Raw genomic sequence first — 20,000 nt, 5'->3', positions numbered from 1 at the left:
TTAAACTGCAGCTGATCAAACTTTGATTTATTGAACTACAACTGACAACTTTAGCTTAGTGAACTTCAGATAACCTAAAAATGGTACTCTAAACAACAAATGAACTAACAATGGAATGTGAAACTAAAGCACAATCCAAATTAGCATGGGTCAGCTGTGGTTTATTTCCAGTATACAAAACAAGCATAAACATTTTACCTAATCAATATGTATATATACACGCATAAACATAATGCACATATATACATGTATATATTATATATATATATATATATATATATATATATATATATATATATATATATAGTAACATATACATATATACATATATATTGAAGTTTATATTTCTTTTTAATATAACATAGTATAAATTTATATGGTATATAGACGCACGGTGCATATAGAGAATCATGTACATATACATATAAATATAGACATATATATTGAAGAAAAAAGAAAAAGAAAAAGAAAAATATATATATATAATTATTTTTCTTATATGTGTATATAATGAATGTTTGAAATTGGAAAACATTGAAGTAGTGAACAATGACATACACAATGACTCTTAATCAATTAATAACTTTATGGTAATAATTATTCTCTTTTTCATCTAATATCTTTTAATCTAGAAGTTTTCCCGCTGTTTGAATAGTTTATCATTTTAAGCCTTTGATTATACAGTTTTGAAAATATGCACAAACATCCATGATAGATTATATATGCATATATGTACACAACATACACATGTACATACGCTACTGCAAAAATATATATGTATATATAATATATGTATTACAAATATGTCAACAAGTATGCTTCTTCCATTCATCCATCAGCTAAAATTATCTATAATTCTTTAGTAATATTTTGCACCGAATTCCGATTCCTCCGGAGGTTAGTCATCCTGCAAGTCCAAGGACGAAAGTTCCGAATAAAAGAGGCGGCGCCATTTTTCCAGACACATTCGACCAGTCGCAGTCGCAGACACAAGAATGAAGTTTTTGGTTAGTAATTTCTGTCCACTTAAAGTTAGATCTATTTATTAGTTTATAAGCATCAGTATATACATTTAATCAGTAATTAGATATTTGAAACACTTACTTAATTTGGAGTTAACATATATTGCTAGTTTTATTTTAATTCAGAGTTATGCTTGACCGTTTATTTAAAACAGGCGGTAGTGCTTCTGGCGGCCCTTGCTTGCGCTTCTCCTGTCGAGAAGCGAGAGGCGGACGCCGACCCCAGCTTCCCCATCTATGGACGTGGTTATGGCTACCCTAGCTATACCAAGGCTATGGCTACCCTTACAGCTACGGCCTCCACCATGGTCTCGGTCTTCACAAGAGGTCCGCTGATCCCGAACCTGAAGCCGATGCAGAGCCTTCCTATTTGTACAATCACCACCGCCCCTACTCTGTAGGCCATAGCTACGTTCGCCCTTACACCTACGGCCACTCCCACGTCCACAAGAGGTCGGCCGAACCAGAAGCTGAGGCCTCCGTTGTTTACCCGCACACTTACTCCTACACCCACGCTGCTCCTTTCGTCCCCTACGGCTATCCCTCCACCTACGGCTATGGCTACGGCAGGGGCTATGGATATTAACTCTGAAGACACTTCGTCAATTGCTTTCGTTATCAGTATTCAAATCAAATAAAGAATCTGAATTTCCATCGTCTTTATTTGAAATTGGATAATGCTTGTGATTGTTTTTCCCTCAACTTCATCATAGGAAAATTTCCAATAAAAAAAAAAAAGAAAATGTACACACACACATATATACATATATAATTATATATATACAGTATATATACATATATGTAATTGTATATATATATATATATATATTCATACACATATATTAGTTAGTGTTTAAATGTGTGACTCAATAAGATGAACACTTCTATTATATTGCATATACATGTAAACATGTAAATATATTAACAAAATTGGAAGAGAGTATTATTGTAGTAGTTACTCAAACAGCTTATCAAACTATGGGCTATAACAGTGTTCATAAATTTTTTTCAGCCATAAACATTCATATTTTTCAACATGGTGAGCCTTATATCAGGAAAAGAATTTCAGTGTTATCTTTATTGAAATATTCATATTTTTATCCAATTGATTTCACCAATCTTTACTCTAACTATATCATAAGTAACTTTCAATATATGTATGCTGATACAAGAGGATGGCAGACAAGAATCGTTGAAATGTAGTTTACTTTATAACAAATCATTACAATCCAATTTTTGGTTGTAACTGTTATGAAGTAGGACAGAAGTCCTTGCAGCATTCTCTTCCCGCGACTCTCGTGGATCATACTCGTTATACTTGGGAGTATCACCATGACGATGTTAATAACAGCAATAATACTGTAATTAATATCATAACTATTAATGGTAATGATGAGAATCATATCAAAGATAATATATATATAATAAATAAATAAATAAAATAAATAATGGTTAAAAAATGAACAGGCAAAGATTGTAATAAAAAGCCATAAAAATCACCTATCCCATCATAAATGCATATGCCCAAGCGGTGTTAACAATCCCATATATCTTGTGTTCGAAAAAGTATATATATATTATTGTCGTTACTACTAATATTATTATTTTCTTAATTGATAGTGATCAGTACAAAGCAACTATGGATTATTAAACTGCAGCTGATCAAACTTTGATTTATTGAACTACAACTGACAACTTTAGCTTGGTGAACTTCTGCTAACCTAAAAATGGTACTCTAAACAACAAATGAACTAACATTGAAATGTGAAACTAAAGCACAATCCAAATTGGCATGGGTCAGCTATGGTTGATTTCCAGTATACAAAAAAACAAGCATAAACATTTTACCTAATCAATATGTATATATATACACGCATAAACATAATGCACATATATATATATATATATATATATATATATATATATATACATATATATATATATATATATATATATATATATATATATATAGTAACATATACATATATACATATATATTGATGTTTATATTTCTTTTTAATATAACATAGTATAAATTTATATGGTATATAGACGCACGGTGCATATAGAGAATCATGTATATATACATATAAATATAGACATATGTATTGAAGAAAAAAGAAAAAGAAAAAGAAAAAAATAATAATTATTTTTCTTATATGTGTATATGAGGAATGTTTGAAATTGGAAAACATTGAAGTAGTGAACAATGACATACACAATGACTCTTAATCAATTAATAACTTTATGATAATAATTATTCTCTTTTTCATCTAATATCTTTTAATCTAGAAGTTTTCCCGCTGTTTGAATAGTTTATCATTTTAAGCCTTTGATTATACAGTCTTGTAAATATGCACAAACATCCATGATAGATTATATATGCATATATGTACACAACATACACATGTACATACGCTACTGCAAATATATATATGTATATATAATATATGTATTACAAATATATGTCAACAAGTATGCTTCTTCCATTCATCCATCAGCTAAAATTATCTATAATTCTTTAGTAATATTTTGCACCGAATTCCGATTCCTCCGGAGGTTAGTCATCCTGCAAGTCCAAGGACGAAAGTTCCGAATAAAAGAGGCGGCGCCATTTTTCCAGACACATTCGACCACTCGCAGTCGCAGACACAAGAATGAAGTTTTTGGTTAGTAATTTCTGTCCACTTAAAGTTAGATCTATTTATTAGTTTATAAGCATCAGTATATACATTTAATCAGTAATTAGATATTTGAAACACTTAATAATAAGTTGACATATATTGCTAGTTTTATTTTAATTCAGAGTTATACTTGACCGTTTATTTAAAACAGGCGGTAGTGCTTCTGGCGGCCCTTGCTTGCGCTTCTCCTGTCGAGAAGCGAGAGGCGGACGCCGACCCCAGCTTCCCCATCTATGGACGTGGTTATGGCTACCCTAGCTATTACCAAGGCTATGGCTACCCTTACAGCTACGGCCTCCACCATGGTCTCGGTCTTCACAAGAGGTCCGCTGATCCCGAACCTGAAGCCGATGCAGAGCCTTCCTATTTGTACAATCACCACCGCCCCTACTCTGTAGGCCATAGCTACGTTCGCCCTTACACCTACGGCCACTCCCACGTCCACAAGAGGTCGGCCGAACCAGAAGCTGAGGCCTCCGTTGTTTACCCGCACACTTACTCCTACACCACGCTGCTCCTTTCGTCCCCTACGGCTATCCCTCCACCTACGGCTATGGTTACGGCAGGGGCTATGGATATTAACTCTGAAGACACTTCGTCATTTGCTGCCGTAATCAGTATTCGAATCAAATAAAAAATATGAATTTCCCCGCCTTTATTTGAAACTGGATAATGCTTGTGACTGTTTTTCCCTCAACTTTATTCAAGGAAAATTTCCAATTAAACAAACAAGAAAATGTACACACACATATATCCATATATATACAGTATATATACATATGTAATTGTATATATATATATTCATACACATATATAAGTTTGTGTATAAATGTGTGAGTCAATAAGATGAACACTTCTATTATATATCGCATATACATGTAAACTTGTAAATGTATTAACAAACGTGTCATGATAATGGATGTCTGTCTACAAAATTGGAAGAGAGTATTATTGTAGTAGTTACTCAAACAGCTTATCAGGCTATAAAAGTGCTCATACACCTTTTTTTGGCCATAAACATTCATATTTTTCAACATGGTGAACCTCAGATCAGGAAAAAAATTCAGTGTATCTTTGTTGAAATATTCATACTTTCACCCAATTTATTTCACCAATCTTTACTTTAACTATATCATAAGTAACTTTCAATGTATGTATGCTGATAAAAGAGGATGACAGATAATCGTTGAAATGTAGTTTAATTGATAACAAATCATTACAATCCAATATTTGGTTGTAACTGTTATGAAATAGGATAGAAGTCCTTGCAGCATTCTCTTCCCGCGACCCTCGTGGATCATACTCGTTATACTTGCGAGTATCACCATGACGATGTTAATAACAGCAATTATACTGTAATTAATATCATCACTAATAATGGTAATGATGAGAATCACAACAAAGATAAAATATATATATAATAAATAAATAAATAAAATAAAATAATGAATAAAAAATGAACAGGCAAAGATTGTAATAAAAAACCTAAAAATCACCTATCCCATTATAAAAGCATGTGGCCAAACAGTGTCAACAAGTCCATGTATCTTGAGTTTGAAAAAGTATATATATATTATTGTCATTACTATTACTATTATTATTTTTAATTTATAGTGATCAATACAACGCAACTATGGATTATTAAACTGCAGCTGATCAAACTTTGATTTACTGAACTACAACTGACCGATACATAAACTACAGCTGTCCCAGATTTAGCTTAGTGAACTTCAGATAACCTAAAAATGGTACACTAAACAACAGATGAACTAACATTGGAAAGTGAAACTAACGCACAGTCCAAATTGGCATGGGTCAGCTGTGGTTGATTTCCAGTATACAAAACAAGCATAAACATTTTACCTAATCAATATATATATACACATATACATAAAGTACATATATACATACATATATGTATAGTAACATATACATATATACACATATATTTATGTTTATATTTATTTTTGATATAATATATTATAAATATTATATGGTATGTAGACCACGGTGATATAGAGTCATGTACATATACATATAAATAAAGACATATATTGAAGAAGAAAAGAAAATAAATATATATATATATATATATATATATATATGATTATGTTTCTTACATGTGTACATGAGGAATGTGTAAAGAGCTTTATATAGTTTGAAATTGGAAAACATTGAAGTCGTAGTGAACAAGGACATACACAATGGCTCTTAATCCATAAATAACTTTATGGTAATAATTATTGTCTATTCTATATCTAATCATATCTTTTAATCCAGAAGTTTTTCCATTGCTTGAATAGTTTATCATTTTAAGCCTTTGACTATACAGTTTTGTAAATATCCACAAACATCCACGATAGATTTATATATGCATATATGTACACAACATACACATGTACATACGCTATTGCAAATATATATATGTATATAAAATATATGTATTAGAAATATATGTCAACAAGTATGCTTCTTCCATTCATCCATTAGCTAAAATTATCTGTAATTCTTTAGTAATTCTCAGTACCGAATTACGATTCCTCCGGAGGTTAGTCATCCTGCAAGTCCAGGGACGAAGGTTCCGAATAAAAGAGGCGACGCCATTTTTCCAGACACATTCGACTACTCGCAGTCGCAGACACAAGAATGAAGTTCTTGGTTAGTAATTTCTGTACACCTAAAGTTAGATCTATTTATTACTTTTCATGCATCAATATATACATTTTACCAGTAATTAGGAATTTGAAACACTTACTTAATAATAAGTTGACATATATTGCTAGTTTTATTTTAATTCAGGGTTATACTTGACCGTTTATTTATAACAGGCGGTAGTGCTTCTGGCGGCCCTTGCTTGCGCTTCTCCTGTCGAGAAGCGAGATGCGGACGCCGACCCTAGCTTCCCCATCTATGGAAGTGGTTATGGCTACCCTAGCTATTACCAAGGCTATGGCTACCCTTACAGCTACGGCCTCCACCATGGTCTCGGTCTTCACAAAAGGTCCGCTGATCCCGAACCTGAAGCCGATGCAGAGCCTTCCTACTTGTACAATCACCACCGCCCCTACTCTGTAGGCCATAGCTACGTTCGCCCTTACACCTACGGCCACTCCCACGTCCTCCACAAGAGGTCGGCCGAACCAGAAGCTGAGGCCTCCGTTGTTTACCCGCACACTTACTCCTACACCCACGCTGCTCCTTTCGTTTCCTACGGCTATCCCTCCACCTACGGCTATGGCTACGGCAGGGGCTATGGATATTAACTCTGAAGACACTTCGTCATTTGCTTTCGTTATCAGTATTCAAATCAAATAAAGAATCTGAATTTCCATCGTCTTTATTTGAAATTGGATAAGGCTTGTGATTGTTTTTCCCTCAACTTCATCCTAGGAAAATTTCCAATAAAAAAAAAAACAAGAAAATGTACACACACACATATATACATATATAATTATATATATACAGTATATATACATATATGTAATTGTATATATATATATATATTCATACACATATATTAGTTTGTGTTTAAATGTGTGACTCAATAAGATGAACACTTCTATTATATATCGCATATACATGTAAACATGTAAATATATTAACAAAATTGGAAGAGAGTATTACTGTAGTAGTTACTCAAACAGCTTATCAAACTATGGGCTATAACAGTGTTCATAAACTTTTTTCGGCCATAAACATTCATATTTTTCAACATGGTGAGCCTTATATCAGGAAAAGAATTTCAGTGTATCTTTATTGAAATATTCATAATATTATCCAATTGATTTCACCAATCTTAACTCTAACTATATCATAAGTAACTTTCAATATATGTATGCTGATACAAGAGGATGACAGACAAGAATCGTTGAAATGTAGTTTGATTTATAACAAATCATTACAATCTAATATTTGGTTGTAACTGTTATGAAGTCCTTGCAGCATTCTCTTCCTGCGACCTTCGTGGATCATACTCGTTATACTTGGGAGTATCACCATGACGATGTTAATAACAGCAATAATATTGTAATTAATATCATCACTAATAATGGTAGATGAGAATCATGACAAAGAAAAAAAATATATATAATAAATAAACAAATAAAATAAATAATGAATAAAAATGAACAGGCAAAGATTGTAATAAAAAGCCCTAAAAATCACTTATCCCATTATAAAAGCATGTGGCCAAGCAGTGTCAACAATCCCATATATCTTGTGTTCGAAAAAGTATATATATATTATTGTCATTACTATTACTATTATTATTTTTAATTCATAGTGATCAATACAACGCAACTATGGATTATTAAACTGCAGCTGATCAAACTTTGATTTATTGAACTACAACTGACCGATACATAAGCAACAGCTGTCCCAGATTTAGCATAGTGAACTTCAGATAACCTAAAAATGGTACTCTAAACAACAAATGAACTAACATTGGAAAGTGAAACTAAAGCACAATCCAAATTGGCATGGTCAGCTATGGTTCTTTTCCAGTATAAAAAACAAGCATAAACATTTTACCTAATGAATATATATATATATGCATAAACATAATGTACATATATACATACCTATATATATAGTAACATATACATATATACATATAAATTGATGTTTATATTTCTTTTTAATATAACATAGTATAAATTTATATGGTATATAGACGCACGGTGCATATAGAGAGTCATGTACATATACATATAAATATAGACATATATATTGAAGAAAAAAAAATTATATATAATTATGTTTCTTACACGTGTATATGAGGAATGTGTAAAGAACTTTATATAGTTTGAAATTAGAAAACATTGAAGTCGTAGTGAAGAACGACATATACAATGGCTCTTAATCCATTAATAACTTTATGGTAATAATTATTGCCCCTTTTTCATCTATTCATGTCTTTTAATCCAGAAGTTTTCCCACTGCTTGAATAGTTTATCATTTTGAGCCTTTAATTATAGTTTTATAAATATGCACAAACATCCATGATAGATTTATATATGCATGTATGTACACAACATACACATGTACATACGCTACCGCAAATATATATATGGCTCTTAATCCATAAATAACTTTATGGTAATAATTATTGTCTATTCTATATCTAATCATATCTTTTAATCCAGAAGTTTTTCCATTGCTTGAATAGTTTATCATTGTAAGCCTTTGACTATACAGTTTTGTAAATATCCACAAACATCCACGATAGATTTATATATGCATATATGTACACAACATACACATGTACATACGCTATTGCAAATATATATATGTATATAAAATATATGTATTAGAAATATGTCAACAAGTATGCTTCTTCCATTCATCCATTAGCTAAAATTATCTGTAATTCTTTAGTAATTCTCAGTACCGAATTACGATTCCTCCGGAGGTTAGTCATCCTGCAAGTCCAGGGACGAAGGTTCCGAATAAAAGAGGCGACGGCATTTTTCCAGACACATTCGACTACTCGCAGTCGCAGACACAAGAATGAAGTTCTTGGTTAGTAATTTCTGTACACCTAAAGTTAGATCTATTTATTACTTTTCATGCATCAATATATACATTTTACCAGTAATTAGGTAGTTGAAACACTTACTTAATTTGGAGTTAACATATATTGCTAGTTTTATTTTAATTCAGGGCTATACTTGACCGTTTATTTATAACAGGCGGTAGTGCTTCTGGCAGCCCTTGCTTGCGCTTCTCCTGTCGAGAAGCGAGAGGCGGACGCCGACCCTAGCTTCCCCATCTATGGAAGTGGTTATGGCTACCCTAGCTATTACCAAGGCTATGGCTACCCTTACAGCTACGGCCTCCACCATGGTCTCGGTCTTCACAAAAGGTCCGCTGATCCCGAACCTGAAGCCGATGCAGAGCCTTCCTACTTGTACAATCACCACCGCCCCTACTCTGTAGGCCATAGCTACGTTCGTCCTTACACCTACGGACACTCCCACGTCCTCCACAAGAGGTCGGCTGAACCAGAAGCTGAGGCCTCTGTTGTTTACCCGCACACTTACTCCTACAGCCACGCTGCTCCTTTCTCTCCTACGGCTATCCCTACACCTACGGTTATGGCTACGGCAGGGGCTATGGATATTAACTTAGAACTCACTTCGTCATTTGCTTTCGTTATCAGTATTCAAATCAAATAAAGAATCTGAATTTCCATCGTTTTTATTTGAAACTGGATAATGCTTGTGATTGTTTATCCCTCAACGTTATTCCAGGAAAATTTCCAATTAAACAAACAAGAAAATGAACACACATATATATACATATATAACTATATATATATATATATACAGTATATATACATATGTGTAATTGTATATATATATATATTCATACACATATAAGTTTGTGTATAAATGCGTGAGTCAATAAGATGAACACTTCTATTATATATCGCATATACATGTAAATATGTAAATATATTAACAAACGTGTCATGATAATGGATGTCTGTCTACAAAATTAGAAGAGTATTATTAGTGTGTGCACTTGCACTAATTTACATAATTTTAGGTAAATCGAACCCAGATACGATGAAGTTCCTTGGGCAAGAACTTCACCTCGATTGCCTATTTAGCCACTGAGTGGGCAAGCCAGCCCAAGTCAGTGCTGGTCCCAAGCCCGGATAAATAGAGAGAATGATTACCTAAAAGGTAACACCGGCACTCTCCGTGGAAAGGAACTGGGGACCCTACCATGTACTCACTCCAAGAGCATCACAACATGAAAACTACAATTAAGTATCATGCTGTGACCACGGCGGCTCAGACATGAACCTATTGTTAAAAAAATATATATATATATTGTAGTAGTTACACAAACAGCTTATGAAACTATGAGCTATAACAGTGTTCATACACTTTTTTCGGCCCTAAACATTCATATTTTTCAACATGGTGAGCCTCAGATCAGGAAATGAATTTCAGTGTATCTTTATTGAAATATTCATACTTTTACCCAATTGTTTTCACCAATCTTTACTTTAACTATATCATAAATAACTTTCATTATATGTACGCTGATACAAGAGGATGACAGACAACCGATGAAATGTAGTTTAATTTATAACAAATCATTACAATCCAACATTTGGTTGTAACTGTTATGAAGTAGGACAGAAGTCCTTGCAGCATTCTCATCCCACGACCCTCGTGGATCATACTCGTTATACTTGGGAGTATCACCATACCTAGTGCTATGGCGATGTTAATAACAGCAATAATACTGTAATTAATACCATCACTAATAATGGTAATGATGACAATCACAACAAAGATTAAAAAAAATAATAATAAATAAAATAAAATAGATAATGGATAAAAAATGAACAGGCAAAGATTGAAATAGAAAGCCCTCAAAATCACCTATCCCATCATAAAAGCATGTGGCCAAATAGTGTCAACAATTCCATATGTCTTGTGTTCGAAAAAGCATATAAATATTATTGTCATTACTATTACTATTTTTTTTATTTATTTATAGAGATCAATACAACGCAACTATGGCTTATTAAATTGCAGCTGGTCAAACTTTGATTTATTGAACTACAACTGACTGATACATAAACTACATCTGTCCCATATTTAGCTTAGTGAACTTCAGATAACCTAAAAATGGTACACTAATAACAAATGAACTAGCATTGCAATGTGGAACTAAGCACAATCCTAATTGGCATGAGTCAGCTGTGGTTAATTTCCAGTATACAAAACAATCATAAAAAACATTTTACCTAATCAATATATATACACGCATACATAAACATAATGTACAGATATACATACATGTATATGTAGTAATATATACATATATATACATATTTTTGTGTATACATGTATTTCGTATATGATATAGTATAAATATTATATAGTATATAGACGCACGATGCATATATATAGTCATGTACATATATGTAGATATAGACATATATTGAAGAAATATATATATATATATATATATATATATATATATATATATATATATATATATGATTATGTTTCTTCCACATGCATATGAGGAATGTGTAAAAAGCTTGATAGAGTTTGAAATTGGAAAACATTGAAGTCGTATTGTACATAGATGTCCAAGGTTTCCGCTCTTTATATAAATAATTAATTTCACTTAATCAAGGTTTCTTAATTATTTTATTTATAATTTTCAGATATCATGAGCAAACCTTTTTGTCCTTTTATATATCCTCTGGGGAATAGATTGCTTCAGGGAGATAGAAAACTCATTGTCTATTTTCAATATATATTTTCCATATATATATATATATATATATATATATATATATATATATATTCAAATTCAATCAATCAAAAATAAAACCTTGCACATATGTATATCAGAAGATCGATGTAGTGCAGGCCTTAGTTCAGTCAGGCGGTCCGAGGTCATACAGCCCGAGGTCATGCAGCCCGAAGAAGTACGGATCGGGATAATTAGGACCGAGACGACACAGCCCAGGGTAGAATAGCCCAGGGTAAATGTCCTAGGGTGGATAGCCACAACAATGCTGATAGGTTTCTTCCACTCATAAAATATGGAAGCTGCAATAAGAACCAGTGGAATAATGCACTAATTCACTCACTTCATAACATCAAGTTACTTTACTTGCTATCAATTATGTAATTAAGTTTTACACAATTTCAATTTCAAAAGTAGTAAAAAATATATATATAATTACTTACAATCTGTATCAGTGTGGAGTTCGGAGCCAAGTGGCTGACCATATAACGGTGACCACAGACCATGGCTTCCTTCCAGGTTCGAAGCAGGGGAAACGGGTCGTCTGGGTAAACCAAATAGTTCGCTAACGCTCACAAGCACGCACGCACTCACACTTCGCACACAAGACAGCAAATACAAATATTTATAAGGGAAACCATCACCAAACCCTGTACAATAGACATACACAACTGCTTTTAATCCACTAATAACTTTGTGGTGATAATTATTGTCCCTTTTTCATCTAATAATATCTAATCCAGAAGTTTTCCCATTGCCTAAATACTTTAGTTTATCATTTTAAGACTTTGATTATACAGTTTTATAAATATGCACAAACATCCATGGTAGATTTATATATGCATATGTGTACATAATATACACTTGTATATATGTATATATATTAGAAAAGTATGTCAACAAGTATGCTTCTTCCATTCATCCATCAGTTAAAATTATCTGTAATTATTTAATAATTCTTTGCACCGAATTCCGATTCCTCCGGAGGTTAGTCATCCTGCAAGTCCAAGGACGGAAGTTCCGAAAAGAGGCGGCGCCATTTTTCCAGACACATTCGACCACTCGCAGTCGCAGACACAAGAATGAAGTTCTTGGTTAGTAATCTCTGTCCACTTAAAGTTAGATCTATTTATTAGTTTTCAAGCATAAATATATACATTTTACCAGTAATTAGGTAGTTGAAACACTTAATTTGGAGTGACATATATTGCTAGTTCTATTTTAATTCAGAGTTCTACTTGACCGTTTATTTATAACAGGCGGTAGTGCTTCTGGCGGCCCTTGCTTGGGCTTCTCCTGTCGAGAAGCGAGGGGCGGACGCCGACCCTAGCTTCCCCATCTATGGACGTGGTTATGGCTACCCTAGCTATTACCAAGGCTACGGCTACCCTTACAGTTACGGTCTCCACCATGGTCTCGGCCTTCACAAGAGGTCCGCTGATCCCGAACCTGAAGCCAATGCAGAACCTTCTTACTTGTACAATCACCACCGCCCCTACTCTGTAGGCCATAGCTACGTTCGCCCTTACACCTACGGCCACTCCCACGTCCTCCACAAGAGGTCGGCCGAACCAGAAGCTGAAGCCTCCGTTGTTTACCCGCACACTTACTCCTACAGCCACGCCGCTCCTTTTGTCTCTTACGGCTATCCCTACTCCTACGGCTATGGCTACGGCAGGGGCTATAGATATTAACTCTGAAGACACTTCGTCATTTGCTGTCGTTATCAGTATGGATCTACACTTCGTTCTTGGATCACTTCATGCCAGAATGTAATATATGCTTCCGGGTTTCTCACATATTCAAATCAAATAAAGAATCTGAATTTTCCCTGCCTTTATTTGAAACTAGATAATGCTTGTGATTGTTTTCACTTTATTCTAGAAACATTTCCAATTAAACGATCAAGAAAATGTACTCACATATATACATATATAATCATATATATACAGTATATATATATATATATATATATATATATATATATATATATACATATATATATGTAATTGTATATATGATATATATTCATGCACATATATAAGTTTATGTATAAGTGTATAACTTAATAAGATGAATACATCTACTAGAGAACTCACACAATGGTGTAAACGTGTAAATATATTAACAAACGTGCCATCTTATGATAGTGGACGTCTGTCTACAAAATTGGAAGAGAGTATTACTATAGTAGTTACACAAACACCTTTATTTAAATATTCATGTTTTATCCAATTGATTTCACTAATCTTCACTTTAACTATATCATAAGTAATTTCCAGTACAAGAGAATGACAGACAAGAATCGTTGAAATGTAGTTGGTTGTAACTGTTATGAAGAAGGACAGAAGTTCTTGTAGCATTCTCATCCTGCGACTCTCGAGGATCATACTCGCGACCCCGGAGTTTGACCACTGTTTTGTCGTTATACTTGGGAGTATCACCACAACTAGTGCAATAACAGTGATAACAGCAATAATACTGTAATTAATATTAACACTAATAATGGTAATGATGACAACTACAACAATGATAACAAAACAATAGATAATGGATAAAGAATGAAAAGGCAAAGAATGAAATAAAAAGCCTTCAAAATCACCTGTACCATCATAAAAGCATGTGGCCAAGCTCTGTCAACAATTCCATGTATCTTGTGTTCAAAAAAGTATATGTATATTATTGTCGTTACTATTACTATCATTTTTTCATTAACATTCAGGGCCATTTCATCTATGGTGATCAATACTGTATTGGATAAATCAAACTCCGTAGAGTTAGAGATGTTGGTTTGGTAGCGTGTTACCCAACTACAGTTAATGTCCGTGTGGGTTTGGTGTATTTTGAGGATGAGTCTCAGGTGATTTGAAAGTGATCCCGTAGTCACAATAAAAAAAAAATAAAATAACTGGCTGACTAAAAAGGCCACATAAAAAGAGCATTCGTATTATGCATTTATTACGCACAAATCTTTCGAACATAACCAATACACTAGACAACACATCATACACTTCCTTGGAACAATTGAGGTAACGAGAAGCACCAGTCAGCCAGCTAATAATCCAACGGTTTGTCACCACACAAAAAAGCCTCTCTCTCTCTGACCGGCCTGGTTTGACCTTTTATATTGGTGGCTTCCCGCGCTTGGTGATATTTTTACCCATAATGCAGTTCATTTAATTATTAAATAGTGTATGGTGAATTTGAAACAAGTTTAAAAATACATAAAATAAAAAGAATAATAAAACTATACAAAAATGGGCACATCAAAAGAAATAGACAGGGAAGTACGACAAAGTGAAAGAAGGGATCCGTGAGGGAAAACGGGAAAACACAAAGAGAAAAACGAGTGAGAAACAAAACAAAAAGGTGAACTAGTCGAAGGCAAAAATGCAAGAATAAGACAAGGTAAGTATAGAACATAATGTAAGTAGTGTATAAGTAGTGTTACGTGCAGTAAAAATAGTGTAGATGTAGATGTAGATCACGGACCAATGGGAAAGGTAAGTCAGAGGGTATAAAAACAGGTTTATTCTTATTAAAAAAAAAAAAGCGCAAACACAGGAAAATAGGTAAGTCACGTCATCTTGAAGGACGGAGTTTTTATACAGATCCATAAACGTCAGGGGAACATGCGGCCCGAAAGCCTGTGGGGTGACCCGCCTGAAGCCAGGGGAAATTCACTACAAATACAACGCAACTATGGCTTATTAAACTGCAACTTTGATTTAATGAACTAAAGCTGACCGATACAGTTGTCCCAGATTTATCTTACTGAACTTCAGATAACCCTAAAAATGGTACACTGACCAACAAATGAACTAACATTGCAATGCAAAACTAAAGCACAATCCAAATTGCATAAGTTAGCTGTGGTTGATTTCCAGTACACAAAACAATCATAAAAAACATTCTACCTAATCAATATATATACACACACATAAACATTATGTACATATATACATAATGTATGTGTAGTAATATATACATATATTTGTGTATACATCTATTTCGCATGATATTGTATAAATATTATATATTATATAGATGCACGGTGCATGTAGCGAGTCAGGTACATATATATGTATACATATATATGAAGAAGAAAAAAAAAAAACTACATATATATATGATTATGTTTCTTCCACATGTACATAAGGAATATGTAAAAAGCTTTATATAGTTGGAAACTGGAAAACATTGAAGTTGTAGTGAACAACTGCTTTTAATCCATTAATAACTTTGCGGTAATAATTACTGTCCCCTTTTCATTTAATAATATCTTTTAATCCAGTTTTCCCATTGCTTAAACACTTCAGTTTATCATTTTAAGACTTTGATTATACAGTTTTATAAATGACATCCACGATAGATTTATATATGCATATATATACACAATATACATACAATATACATACGCAACTACTGTGTATATATATATGTATATATGTATATATATGTATATATATGTATATATATATATATATATATATATATGTATATATGTATATATATGTATATATATGTATATATATATATATATATATATATATATATATATTAGAAATGTATGTCAAAAAGTATGCTTCTTCCATTCATCCATCAGCTAAAATTATTAATTCTTTGTAATTCTTTGCACCGAATTCCGATTCCTCCAGAGGTTAGTCATCCTGCAAGTTCCGAATAAAAGAGGCGGCGCCATTTTTCCAGACACATTCGACCACTCGCAGTCGCAGACACAAGAATGAAGTTCTTGGTTAGTAATTTCTGTACACCTAAAGTTAGATCTATTTATTCGTTTTCATGCATCAATATATACATTTTACCAGTAATTAGGAATTTGAAACACTTAATTTGGAGTTGACATATATTGCTAGTTTTATTTTAATTCAGAGTTCTACTTGACCGTTTATTTATAACAGGCGGTAGTGCTTCTGGCGGCCCTTGCTTGCGCTTCTCCTGTCGAGAAGCGAGAGGCGGACGCCGACCCTAGCTTCCCCATCTATGGACGTGGTTATGGCTACCCTAGCTATTACCAAGGCTACGGCTACCCTTACAGCTACGGCCTCCACCATGGCCTCAGTCTTCACAAAAAGTCTGCTGATCCCAAACCTGAAGCCGATACAGAGCCTTCCTACGTGTATAATCACCACCGCCCCTACTCTGTAGGCCATAGCTACGTTCGTCCTTACACCTACGGACACTCCCACGTCCTCCACAAGAGGTCGGCGGAACCAGAAGCTGAGGCCTCCGTTGTTTACCCGCTGCTCCTTTCGTCTCCTACGGCTATCCCTACACCTACGGTTATGGCTACGGCAGGGGCTATGGATATTAACTTCGTCATTTGCTTTCGTTATCAGTATTCAAATCAAGTAAAGAATCTCAAATTTCCATCGTCTTTATTTGAAATTGGATATGGCTTGTGATTGTTTTTCCCTCAACTTTATCCGAGGAAAATTTCCAATTAAACAAACAAGAAAATGTACACACACACACATATATAATTTTATATATATACAGTATATATACATATATGCAATTGTATATATATTCATACACATACAAGTTTGTGTATAAATGTGTGACCAATATGATGAACACTTCTATTATATATCGCATATACATGTAAACATGTAAATATATTAACAAACGTGTCATGATAATGGATATCTGTCTACAAAATTGGAAAAGAGTATTATTGTAGTAGTTACACAAACAGCTTATCAAACTATGGGCTATAACAGTGTTCATACACTTTTTTCGGCCATAAACATTCATATTTTTCAACATAGAACAATGCTTGTCTGTCATCCTCTTGTATCAGCTTACATATTCTGAAAGTTACTTCTGATATAGTTGATATTCAGATTAATTAAATTAATTGTCTGATTGTATGAATTAATAAAGATTCACTGAAATTATTTTCCTGTCCTGAGACTCGCCAGGTTGAAAAATATGAATGTTTAGGGACTTTAAAAAAATGAGGAACACTTCAATTAAGCTATTTGTTTAACTGCTACAGAAATACTTTCTTCCCATGTAGGCAGACATCTTTTATCATAAAATATCCCGTATGTTTAAACATTTACATGCTTAAATTGATATATGACCTATACACGAACACACCATTATGCATGTGCATCTTACTAAGTTAAACACTTTTTCATATTCTTATACATGCGTGTATGAATATATATATATATATATATATATATATATATATATATATATATATATATATATATATATGTGTGTGTGTGTGTGTGTGTGTGTGTGTGTGTGTGTATACATATATGTTAATTTACATATACAATTATATATGTATATATATTTATATATACAAATATATATATACAATTGGATATATTATATATGTTATGTGTATATATATATATATATATATATATATATATATATATATATATATGTGTGTGTGTGTGTGTGTGTGTGTGTGTGTGTGTGTGTGTGTGTGTGTGTGTACGTACATCCACACACACACACACACACATATATACGTACACACACACACACACACACAACATATATATATATAACATATATAATGTATCCAACATTTGTTTATAACGGTCAGAAAATAGGATTGAGATCCCTGCAGCTTTTGTTTGTTCCTCTCATCCCGCGACTCTCGAGGAGCATACTCGGGACCCCGTAGTTGAGAACCGCTGGTTTATTGTTACGCTCGGAATTATCACACGAGTTAGCACATTGCCGATGATGATAATGATAATGAAAATAATAATAATAATATGATATCATCAGTAATAATGGCAGTGATGACAATTACAATAATGACAAAATAGATAAAGGATTAAAAAAAATGGTAGGGTAAAGATTGAAATAAAAGACTTCTAAGAACGCATGTGACCAGCAGTATCAAGATGGACACTATACCATATACCTTATGTCTTCGCTCGATTGAAGAAAGGAAACAGTTTTTTTTTTATTATTATTTCTGTTATTATTATTATTATTATTAACATTATTATCATTATCATTATTATTATTAGCCTTTCAGTCATCCAGTGCCTTTTAATTTATAGCTGATCAAAATAACACAACTATGGCTTGTTTAACTGCAGCTGATCAAACTTTTATTTATTGAACTACAGCTGACCGATATGTAAACTACAGTTGTCCCAGTTTTCGCATAGTGAACTTCAGATAGCCAAAAATAGTTCACTGAACAACAAATGAACTAACATTGCAATGTGAAACTAAAGCACACCCTAAATTGGTATGGATCAGTTGCGGTTGAGATGTCCCATAAAAAAAAATCCTCAAAAAGACACGTTTTATCGAATCATTGTATTTATATATGTATATATTTATATATATATACACATATATATATATATATATATATATATATATATATATATATATATATATATATATATATATATATATATATATATATATAACTCGCACAAACATAATGTACATATATACACACAGGTATATCTATCAATATATACACATATATTCTTATATAACTATACAGTACATAGACACATGCTGTACATATATATAATATATATATATATATATATATATATATATATATATATATATATATATATTTCCTCACGTTTACGTGAGGTATTTCTGTAAAAAAGCATGATATAGTTTGAAGCTAGAAAACATTGAAGTCTTAGTGAACAAGAACGTAGCAATGGCTTTTAATCCATTAATAACCCTTTGTCGTAATAAGTATTGTCACTTTTCCTTATTGTTGTCTAATCATATTTTTTTGTTAATCCATAAGATTTACTATTGCTTGTATAATTCAGCTTATCTTTTTTTATTATTATAGTTTTATAAATATGCACATATATCCATAAATATAAAAAGTTATACATTTGTATACATGTACACAACATACATCGACACAGTCTTATATATATGTTTATATATACAAAAATATATATGTTTGCAAGTATGTATATGTGTAATAGTGCTTCAGTTCACCCATTAGCTACAATTACCT

At 32.7% G+C, this 20,000-nt stretch overlaps 2 protein-coding genes and 4 pseudogenes across 2 annotated transcripts; all 6 read left to right on the top strand.

Annotated features, from left to right (window-relative positions):
• Positions 1-981: 981 nt before the first annotated feature.
• Positions 982-1,760, top strand: LOC119599057 (annotated as a pseudogene).
• Positions 1,761-3,629: 1,869 nt separating this feature from the next.
• Positions 3,630-4,354, top strand: LOC119599026 (annotated as a pseudogene).
• Positions 4,355-6,315: 1,961 nt separating this feature from the next.
• Positions 6,316-7,035, top strand: LOC119599011 (shematrin-like protein 1). Its single transcript, XM_037948750.1, has 2 exons — positions 6,316-6,364; positions 6,535-7,035. The coding sequence occupies exons 1-2, from the start codon at positions 6,353-6,355 to the stop codon at positions 6,967-6,969; spliced, it is 447 nt and encodes a 148-aa protein (XP_037804678.1). The 5' UTR covers positions 6,316-6,352; the 3' UTR covers positions 6,970-7,035.
• Positions 7,036-9,080: 2,045 nt separating this feature from the next.
• LOC119598995 lies at positions 9,081-9,830 on the top strand (annotated as a pseudogene).
• A 3,244-nt stretch (positions 9,831-13,074) lies between these two features.
• LOC119599234 (shematrin-like protein 1) lies at positions 13,075-13,801 on the top strand. Its single transcript, XM_037948971.1, has 2 exons — positions 13,075-13,086; positions 13,252-13,801. The coding sequence occupies exons 1-2, from the start codon at positions 13,075-13,077 to the stop codon at positions 13,684-13,686; spliced, it is 447 nt and encodes a 148-aa protein (XP_037804899.1). The 3' UTR covers positions 13,687-13,801.
• Positions 13,802-16,699: 2,898 nt separating this feature from the next.
• Positions 16,700-17,327, top strand: LOC119598996 (annotated as a pseudogene).
• Positions 17,328-20,000: the final 2,673 nt, after the last annotated feature.

Source organism: Penaeus monodon, chromosome 42 (genome assembly GCF_015228065.2).
Source record: "Penaeus monodon isolate SGIC_2016 chromosome 42, NSTDA_Pmon_1, whole genome shotgun sequence".
NCBI lineage: Eukaryota > Metazoa > Arthropoda > Malacostraca > Decapoda > Penaeidae > Penaeus > Penaeus monodon.
Note: the sequence above shows the minus strand (reverse complement) of the source record. Positions and strands in the feature narration are given on the sequence as shown.